Raw genomic sequence first — 11163 nt, forward strand, 5'->3', positions numbered from 1 at the left:
TTTCAATTATTTCAGAAACATTTTGCGAACCAAATAATGTAAACAAACCGAACGGACACGGACAATGGTTTGTCCATGTTCGTTCATTTAAGTTAACCGAACAAAAGAGCGAATAAATGAACGAAATTTCATATTTGTGCTCATTTATATGTGTTTGTTAAGATGATAAACGAATATAAGCGACCATAAACGAATATAGTTTATAGAAATTATGCAAAAAAATAATAATAATAATAAATCGAAAACGTCTATTCAATATTTACGTATACCTTTCGTTACGATAAAAAAAAGTTATTATATTTTTGGATAACTCATATAATACACGATAATATTCATTGTTAATAAAAGTTAGATGTTATTATATTTTTGGATAACTCATATAATACACGATAATATTCATTTTTAATAAAAATTAGATATCATTATATTGTTTTTTAGTTTAAAGACAAATTATATCAATTCATTGTATATATCAATCCTTACATCAATGAAAATAATTTATAGAAATTACACAAAAGAAAAATAGTAAAAGAATAAAGTAAAAATTACAAAAGTTAAAAAAGGTTTAAATGAAAACTCGTACCACTAATATGCCTGATATAACAAAAAGGTTGAATTATAATATTTTATATTTCCCATAAATCTTACGAATTCATTTATAACACGGGCCCATATTTAATCTAAAATTGGTAGTAGCCCACAATGTGCACTGAGCCCACTAGCCCACTATCCTTGACCTAATCATACCTTTATATACCACCGTAGCCGTCATTCTTACATCATTCTCCTCCTATTCTTACGTAGTCTCTCCTATTCTTCTTTACTGCTTTGCAAGGTCTATTACTATCTATTTGATCCGAGTCATGTCCAAAATACATTTCCTTTTAAACATTGTGTGCTGTTACTTTCATTCTAGCATGTCTCATTGTAATTATCGGTTATACGTATTTAATTCTTACACCAATTCTCTCCGATTCTCTCGCAGGAAATGGCTGATCATAGGCGGCAGTTAATGGAAGTTCATCGGAAGTTCGCTGTGCTGGCAGGGACGGCAACTCTGGTTGGCACCCTAAGTCTGACGGTGCTACTGACTCTGCCTGGCGGATACTACGATGGAGCGAAAGAAATACCAACGGTTTCTCCCCACATCCCAAACCGAACATCCGCATTTCCATTTCCATTTCCATCTCCACCTCCACCTCCACCTGACCCACACAAAGTTGGAGAATCGAAGCTAAGCGATACCTGGAGCTTCAATCTAATAATGTATTCGGCTGGTTATGGTTTGCTTCTCTCTATGTTTGTTATCGTCGTTTACATGACTGGTAAAGGGGAAGAGTTGTGGAGGTGGAACAACGCTTATATCTTTTGCAGGAATGTCATGTGGGGAGCTACATTCCTGAGTTTCGAAGCTACAATAATGCTGATAATTAGCATTATTGGTTGTCATACCAATTTTGCGGTCTATATGGGAGCTGGTGGTCTGGTTATTCTTTTTGGTTCTGTGTATGCATCCTACGTTTTCTGGATAAAATGAGTAGCGTCGGTAAAATCAAGTAGTTGTTGTCAGGTCTTTGTTTATTATATTATGAGTAGCGTCAGGTCTTTGTTTATTATATTATGAGTAGCGTCAGGTTGTTGTTTCGAGTCTACGTTTTATATTATAAGTTGTTTCGAGTCTATGAGTCTACTTTTTATATTATATTTGAAAGTAAATAACACGAGTCTGTTTTGATTTATGTTAATACGACTAATCTTTTTTCTTTTTTCCTTTTCCTTCCTTCTGTGTTTTTTTTTCCTTTATATGTTGTTTTTTTATTCTACCAAAAGTAATCATCTACCGGCATATGAAGTTGCTTTCCCACATCCTGAAACCGGAAAACAACACCATAAAACTTCAAGTGTACCACACCACAAAAATGTGTGCATCCCCAAGATGTTGTGCATAGCATCATTATGTACATAAAATAATGCTAAATGACATAAACATATGATAAAATAATGCATACAATGCAACATACCAAATAAAAAAAAAATCCAAATCCAAATCTAGATATATTGGCAACTATTCTAAACTGATAATGATATACAAATTGAAATCACTCTAAAAATTAGTTAACCAAAAAAACCCGTACAAACCCAAAATCCATTTCATAGTCTAAATTAAGTACCATCTATTTCTTGGATTAATCCACAAACCCAACATCCAAAACTCCCAAATATAGATAAACAAAATCCTTCTTCTTTCTCGAACACAGACCTACAAAAACCACCAGCTCTATATAAAAAATGAAAAATAAGGATAAACTATTGAAAAATAAGGTTAGAAACAACATATAAAAGGAAACATAGTTTTTTAGAAGTAGCTAGAAACAACAAATATACATAAAAACGTAAATAATCGGCGCATTGTCTCACCAATCACATCCTCATGCACCCATAACTTCTCTTTCCCACCAACCAATTTTAAGGGAGAGAAAGAAAACTTCTTTCCTGTTTCGAGATTTTAAAAACACATTTTTATTCAATTTGAGTGTCTACCTTATTTCGAGATTTTAAAAACACGTTTTAGAAACACTGAAGACAATGTACTTAGGAGCAGATCGAGTCAAAATAGCCAGAGTTCAAACTCTCAAAGCCAAATTTGAGATGATGAACATGAGTGCATCATAGATCGTAAACGATTTTTTTTGCAAAAATTAAAGGTATTGTAAGCAATATTCGAGCTCTTGGTGAAACAGTTGAAGAATCTTATGTTGTGAAAAAGTTGTTACGAGTCGTACCCTTCAAATTCATTCAGCTTGCATCAACAATTGAACAATTTGGAGATCTCGACGAGATGACTTTTGAAGGTGGTTGGAAGATTAAAAGCTCATGAGATTTGTATTGGGGTTCATAAAGAATCCGAAGAGAAGAAGCTATTGTTAACACATGAAGAGTGGTCGGAACGGGCAAAGAAGAAAAATAATGAAGATCGTTCAAAACAACGTAACAATAATTATAATAATAATCGAGGTGGTGGAACACGAGGACGAGGATGAGGAAGAGGTGGTTACAACAATTCCAACAACTCCAACAAATGACGAGGTGGTGGTAATCAACAAAACAAAGGAAAGAATGACTTGTATCAACCTCGTGATAATTCTAAAGTTCAATGCTATAATTTTCAAGAGTTTGGTCATTACGCTGCTGAGTGCAAGAACCCACATCGTGAGAGGAATCATGAAGCCAACCTAACTCAACAACAGAACGATCATGAGCCAACACTTATGCTTGCAAGCCAAGTATATGATGAAGTTTACTTGAATGAGGAAAAAGTTAATCCCAAGCTAAGATCAAGTGAACAAACTCCAACCAAATCAAAAGTGTAGTATCTCGACAATGGAGCAAGCAACCACATGACTGGCGAAAAGGGAAAATTTCGAACCCTTGATCTGTGTCTACTGGAGGTTATGTGAAATTTGGTATGGATCTAGAGAGTGAATAGAGGGGAAGGGTTCAATTATATTCAAATGCAAGAATGGTGAAAGTAGATTGTTGAAAGAGGTATACTATATACCTAGGTCATGTAGCAATATTATTAGCTTTGGACAATTAGCTCAACATGGAGATCAAATTGTGATACTTGGATTGTATTTATGGATTCATGATCCACAAAGAAAATTATTATTAAAAGTTCAATACTCAAGCAATCGTTTGTACAAAACTATACTCGAGGAAGAAGTTTCGAAGTGCTTACTTGCAGAACAAAGCGAGACATCTTGGCTTTAACACAAACGATTTGGACTTGTGAACTTCAATGCATTAAAACACATGGCGGATACAAGAATGGTGGAAGGTTTACCCAAAATTGAAGTTCCTACAAGCTTGTGTGAAGCTTGCTTAATCTCCAAGCAAGCTCGAAAATCCTATCCTAAGCATACCAAATTTAAGGGTAAAGAACGGCTAAAACTCGTGCATAGAGATTTATGTGGTCCAATCACACCACCAACACCAGTCGGAAACAGGTATTTTATGTTACTTTTTAATACAATATATAAACAATATAAAATTTTAATGGTTAATAACTAAATATGGAATTATGAAAATATTTTTTAGTAACTATTTATCAATTTAAATTTAAAATGTTAATTTGTAGATATAAACTATACAAATATATATTAATTAAATAATTTATTCAATTTTTTTGGATTAACCAAAATCATGAAAATTTAACAAAAACCAAACCAAATTAACCGAATAACCAAATAACCTGAACAAAATAAACCAAACATTATTTGGTTCAATTTGGTTATTCGATTTTGGTTTTTTATCACACCTATATATAATTGATTGTTTCCACAGCTGGAAATCTTAAAATTAGAGGAATCATCAAAGTTGTTGTACTCTACGTATTGATATTTGTACAATATTCTGTGTTTGAAAATATGCACTCTGTAGGAAGAGTCTGGCTATTTATACTATAAGTTTCCCTCCATTTATTCTCTTCTTCTCCACGCCTCATACTCGATCATTCGTGTGTCTTCTTTCTGATTCATTTCTTCTTCTTCTTCTTCTTCTTCTTCTTCTTCTCTCTCTCTCTCTATCTCTCTCCATATATATAACACGAGAACGAAGAAGTTTGTTATTGATTCGATCTAGTACTCAGGTGCATGTTCAAGGAACTTGAAAATCATGAATCTGTAAAATTCATCGAAGTCGATCTGATTTTTGTACGAGTATCATGATTCTATTAAAAATCAAATGAGATTTCGTACATTTTGAAGTGATTTTAGAGCTTTAGAAAGAATTAACTTAGTTGTGTTTGATAAGAGTTAGTATATGGAATTACTAAGTAATTTGATGTGATTGGGTTTTTTTAAGGAGAAATTAACTGACCGAAGCATAAATGGCGACAGTAGCAGCTCTTGTAGTGGATGCATCATATTAGAAGGAGATAGAAAACGCTCGTCTAGATCTTCGTGCCCTCATCTCCAACAAAAAATGTGCTCCAATTATGCTTCGATTAGCGTACGTGATTTCTTATCTTTTCTGTGCGTATGAATTCATGAATCACGTTTAGATCTATGATTTGTATAGCTATTAGATTAAGAGCTTAATTAATGTTCTAGTGCCTAGGTATTATTTGTGACCTATTAACTGATCGGTATTACTGGAATCGTTATTCTATCTTTGCTGATCGATTACTTACAAGTTTCTTAAATTAGTTTCTTAAATCTTCTTGATATCGACATTTCTTTCCAATTCCATTATGTAAATTAGTTCGTTCATTTGTTGCTTAATCTGTTAAATGATAAAATATGGATTATAGATGTTTTAGAACACTATAGCATTGATGTTGTGCAACAAAGTAAATGCATTCTCTATAATGATGTTGTAGTTGGCAGACGGGATGACTTATGATTAAGTCTAAAGTATAACATTGCTTTTAAGTGTTAATGATCTATAACTGAGACTTTTTTGGGGAATGCAGATGGCATGATGCAGGGACTTATGATGCTAAAACAAAGACAGGAGGCCCAAATGGATCAATCAGGAACAAGGAAGAATATATGCATGCAGCAAACACTAGTCTGAAAATTGCTATTGATCTATGTGGTAAGTTTCTATGCCTTTATGTAATAAACATTAATATATATATATATATATATATATATATATATAATCCCTTTTGAGAACAGTATTGATGTATGTGACATTAATAACAGAAGAAGTGAAGGCCAAACACCCCAAGAGTTACTTATGCTGATCTCTATTAGGTGATTAATTAATTGCTTAAATACAAACCACAAATCATCTCTCTTAAACATGTTGGATCTTTTCACTTTAAATTCACCCTTTTAATCTCCAAACTTATGATGAAATGTTGTATAGCTTGTTGGAGTTGTTGCGGTTGAGGTGACTGGAGGCCCTACTATTGACTATTTGACTTCACACATGGAAGAAAGGTATAATAAACTAACATTTTAGAAATTAATTAAGCATTTTTTTATAATTATTATTTAAACAGGATTCAAAAGTGTCCCCTAATGAAGTGCGTCTTCCTGATACCAAACAAGGTCAGTTTTTTTCATGGTATTAATTGCATCAACACATGTATGTATGTATGTATGTATTGTATGTATGTATGTATGTATGTATGTGTGTATGTATGTATGTATGTATGTATGTATGTATGTATGTATAATCTTCAGGTGCATACCCGACATAGCAGTAGCGAATCCACAATAAACACTACAACTAACTAAATGGATCGGCATTGGTGCCTTCGACCCATTGGTATGGTGAGGAGACTCACATCTATTTGCTGAATCTGAAAGCTGCTCTCCTAACAGTCTGTGACCACCCATGCTGAACAATAGTACCATTAACCTAAGGTTAGGGTTGAATAGAATCCAATTAAAGAACCCAATCCACAAGTCCTTTCATAATGGCCTCAAAGTCTCCCATTTCTAATGGGCCCAAAGTCTATGTCCAAAAAAACATTAATGGGCCTCATGGCCCAGTAAAGCCCAACTATAGCAATCATGGCCCAAAACAGAAAAATTTGCCCACTAGCTCAAAACATGACCAGGCCCAATAACTGATTAAGGCCTAGAGGGCTTACAAGCCCAAAACGAGTCCAAGTCCATCTGAGTGAGTACGCCCTAGTACCACTCCTGTATGCTTAGTGTATTAAGTCCCTGAGTTGTACACGCTGCGTACGCCATACTACGCCCAACGTACAGGCAGATTAAGCACATTTTCCATTAAGCGCTTAATACTTGATGTTCCAACGTCCAATATTTAGATCTGAGTCCATTAAGACATCCTACGGCATAAAATTGGCAACTTTATTCCTTTCCATGTTCCATATGCTCGCAACAACCCATTAAGACCTTTCCAAGAGTCTTAATCCATGTATGAGGTCAAAACACCCATCAATACTCCATTTTTATGCTATAAATGGACCAAAGGACTTCAGATCTATCCTCCCCAAGCTCTAGAGTTGCTTAAACTCTCAAGAGGTGGTTCAAGAGCACGAAAAGGGACTAAAAAGAAAACCCTAGCTCTAGGAATGAAAATGATGACCAAGGTGAAAGCTTTTTACCTCCTCATGCTTTCTAAGCTGCTCAAAATGTAAGATCCAGAAGCCCTTCCTTGTTCAAGCCTTATTCTTCATCTTCCTTGTATCTAACACACCAAAAGGATGGTGTTTAAACACTCACAAGCTCAAGAACACACTCTCTAATGATTTAAGGGTTTTCAGGGGCGTTTGAGGGTGAAGGAGGCTGGTTAGGGTGAAGCCCAAATGAGATAATGAGGCTTATATAGGTCTTAAGTCCGGAAATTAGGGTTTGAACATTCGTCACGTACGCCCCATGTACCCTTTGGTACGCCCAACATACATGTTGGCCCTCCGCGATCATCCATGCATGGTACGCTAAGCATACTCCTAAAGTGAGCCTAGCGTACTTAAGGGACCATCATGCAATATTTATAATCTCAAGGGTTCCAAAGGTAATACCTGATTTGGAGTGTTACAGGACCTTAGTCCGGAATACATACAGTTATACATATGGGCCAGCATTGGTGCCTTCGACTAGTTCAAACGGGAGGAAAACTCACCTCGCAAAGCTGAATGCAGAATCTCATGGTAAGAAATCTCTAGCAGCTGCTCTAACGACTTCCCGAGCTATTAGTACAAAATAACACTTAGTCAAAACCCAATAATCCTTCTTAGGGTAAAATGACCGTTTTACCCCTGATCAAATCTAGTCCATGACCTAGGCCCAAATCCATAACATGAAAGGCCCAATTCTAGATAGCCTTTCCAAGCCCACTAGTGGCAAACCAATGGATTGATTTTCTAAATTGGCCCTAACTCCTCAAATGGGCCTTCCCTTAAGCCCAAACATATTTTTGGCCTAAAAGATGATTTCTGGTGGCCTACTATGTCCCAAAATAGCAATTTCCAAGGAATGGCCCAAATCGAGGCCCAAATGATTCAAAGCCCAAATCCAGTGAGTATGCGAAGTGTACTCCTCTATACGTTACGCGTACATGTTGCATGGCTTATACGTTGCGCGTACGGGCTTGTACGCACAACGTACTCCCTTGTTAAGCCATAATCTCAAAAAAAAGCTTAACCCCTTAAGACCTAAAGTTCCAAACACATATCTAAGTCCAATAAAGTGTCTTAACCAATAAAGTCGATTACTTGGTGGCTTGCAAACCCCCAAATGGACCCAAACTTGAAATATGACAACCTGCTTCCATATAAATGACTAATACTCATGCATGACCACATCAAGACCTTCAAGATGGTAATTTGTTTGTCTTTGGGACTCAAATAACACTAAGGGTGGCAACCCTAAGCCTAGAAACAAATTTGGAACCAGAAAGCTCCATTCTTGGGACCACAAATGTCACACCCCCGAACCGTAAAACAAACGGCGGAAACGTTCGAAGGTGGGTGACGTCATATGTATTATCACAACAATTGCATCATAGTAATCAAAGTAAACACAAGCATTACATTATAATACGAATATGTACATATGTTTGATATAATATTTGTATACATCAAAAGTAGCAAAAGATAAAGACAAGACTCAAAAATGCTCTGTCTTCTCCAAAAGTCGGCTAGTGTACCTGTCTACTGTTGTCCTGGGAATACAAGCGATTTTGAAAACATATCAGCATAAAGCTGGTGAGTTCATAAGTATATTTTTGAATTGTAAACTAGTCACTGAATTTGTATAAATGTTTTTTTTCTTTTCCAGAAAATCCAATATTTTCTATCATGTTTGTTGATTATAGTATGAGTAGTATGATCCGTTGAAAACCCTGGCTACCACCAGTATGTAAAATAGTCTTATTACTTAGAATAAAACCAAATGTTGTATCCCTGGAATACCCTCCAGTGTAGTATATAGGTAGTCTTATTAATTAAAATAAAACTATTGAAGAATGATAATCCCATAAACAAGGTACGTTTATACTATTGTGAGTTCGTATAACCATGCTAATATGACTGATGACCTCCGCGACGTTTCTTCAGGCGTCGTATGTTACGAAATTTGTCACCCCATGCATGCCTGCCTAACTGTAGCTGACAGTTCAAGTGTGAGATTGTCGGTCCCAAATAGATCTATTCACAAATCTCACGCTCTCCCTCCAGGAGACTCTGGCTATATTAAATGTAGAGGATTTACATGTACCCGGAAGGGTACAATGAAGAGATGTCTCACAATCCTGGATTAACTAGTTTACGTGTTGTTCTGTATCGTTGTTTTCGTGTTATAAATCATTTGTGTACTGGGTAGAGTATAAATAATTATACGCAAAATAATTATTTAGTATGATACTCTTGTTATATGTATGTAGAAATAAATAAACTAAATCTTTCATAGTTTATATGTTCAACCGTATACGTAGTTTGAATCTGTAAAACTGGTAATGAATTCCCCAAACTATACCTATTGTAGTTTGACTGATATATTATGTTCATGTACTGTTCTGAAAACTATGCAATTATGTTTAGAAAACGTTCCTTATGCTCCGCATAATACAAAAGGGAATAAATGCCTATGTGTTTTATGAAACGTGTTGGATCGTATCAATTGCACAAGTTTTTAACTTGTTGAAAACATTTCTGTTTTAGTTCAAAAAAATGTGTTTGGCTTGTATTCCCCCTGAAAACGTTTAAAAACCTTAAAAGTGTAGGAGTATGAACTCACTGTTTGACGTGGGATTCGAATGTAAGGTTGATATGGATGCTGAGTGTCAAATGATGCCTCGGACACAATCGGATCCTATTTAATGTATAATAGAACATATATGTATTAGATTAGGGTGTAATACCATTAGACGAGGAAGGAACCAACCTTAGAGACTAAGAAACACTTAAAACTAAGTGTTAGAATCACATGTGATTGGAAGAGGGGAGTTAGCAGTCCAACAATGGGTTTACGGTCATGGGTTTGCGGCCCAATGAGGTTTTTGGCCCAAGAGTTTGCGGCCCAAGTGTTTGCGGTCCATGGGTTTACGGCCCATGGGGTTCTCGGCCTATGGGTTTACAGCCCATGAGTTTGCGGCCGATGAGGAGTGTATGGCCGTACACATGGGTTTATGGCCGTAAACCCTCCATGATCATGTCTTTTGGGTCGATTTCAAGGTGAATAACAAGCATTTCTAGTAGATAACAAACATAGGAAGCAGTTACTTACTATAAGGAAGCTTGAAATGGGGTTTTTAGCCACCAAGAACTAGTGTGTGTTCTTGGTGTTCTTGGTGAGAGAGGAGATATAGATAAATATGAGATAAATGAGGTAGGAACATGGATTCATCACTAGATAAGAGATTGAAACACAATTAAGTTGGAGGATCACTTACATTTTTGAGGATCCTTGAGCAAAATCGATGGATTTAGAGAGAGAGAGAGAGTAGAGAGAGAGAGAGAGAGAGAGAAAGCCTTTGAAGTGAGTAAAGTGTGAAATGAAGACCAAACATTCCTTATATAGGGATGAGTTTTCGGCCAAGGGGTGGGTGGGGTGGTATGGCCGTAAACTCGAGTTTACGGCCGTACACTCTTCTCGAAGGGGTGTTCAGCCCGGATGCTACTGTATGACTTAGGAAAACTCCTTCTCGGTACCAAACCTTGATTAAACTGAGCTTAGAATATTCAATTAGACCCAAAATAGTGCTAACGAGATCAGAAATAAATCTGAATTAACTGATTTTCAAACGGTTCGTACAAAAAAAAAAAGAAATTTCGGGTTGTCACATCATCCCTCCGTTAGAGGGAATTTTGTCCACAAATTCAAACATAGAATACAATTTATGGACTCGGAAAGACATGCGGATATTTCTATTTCATTGAATCTTCGCGCTCCCAAGTAAATTCAGGTCCCCGCCTGGCATTCCAGCGAACTTTCACTATTGGTATGTGACTTTGCTTTGTTCGTTTGATTCCCGATCCATGATTTCGACTGGTTCTTCCACAAAGTTAAGGATCTCGTTGATTTCAATCACATCGAGAGGGATTATAAGGGTCTCATCGGATAAACACTTTTTAAGATTCGAGACGTGGAAGACGGGATGGATGTTGCTAAGTTCTTGAGGTAAACGAAGTTTGTACGCAACGGGACCGATCCTAGCGAGGATCTCGAATGGTCCATG

At 36.1% G+C, this 11163-nt stretch overlaps 1 protein-coding gene and 1 pseudogene across 1 annotated transcript; both read left to right on the top strand.

Moving 5' to 3' along the window:
• The first annotated feature begins 805 nt into the window (after positions 1-805).
• Positions 806-1739, top strand: LOC122197045 (uncharacterized). The gene is made up of 2 exons (XM_042900518.2): positions 806-835; positions 986-1739. The coding sequence occupies exon 2, from the start codon at positions 989-991 to the stop codon at positions 1535-1537; it is 549 nt and encodes a 182-aa protein (XP_042756452.1). The 5' UTR covers positions 806-835; positions 986-988; the 3' UTR covers positions 1538-1739.
• Positions 1740-4888: 3149 nt separating this feature from the next.
• LOC122194465 (L-ascorbate peroxidase 3-like) lies at positions 4889-6231 on the top strand (annotated as a pseudogene).
• Positions 6232-11163: the final 4932 nt, after the last annotated feature.

Source organism: Lactuca sativa, chromosome 3 (assembly GCF_002870075.4).
Source record: "Lactuca sativa cultivar Salinas chromosome 3, Lsat_Salinas_v11, whole genome shotgun sequence".
In the NCBI taxonomy this organism is placed as follows: Eukaryota; Viridiplantae; Streptophyta; class Magnoliopsida; order Asterales; family Asteraceae; genus Lactuca; species Lactuca sativa.

Coding starts and splice junctions, on each gene's coding strand:
- LOC122197045 (XM_042900518.2), top strand. CDS start 989: ATGGCTGATCATAGGCGGCAGTTAATGGAAGTTCATCGGAAGTTCGCT.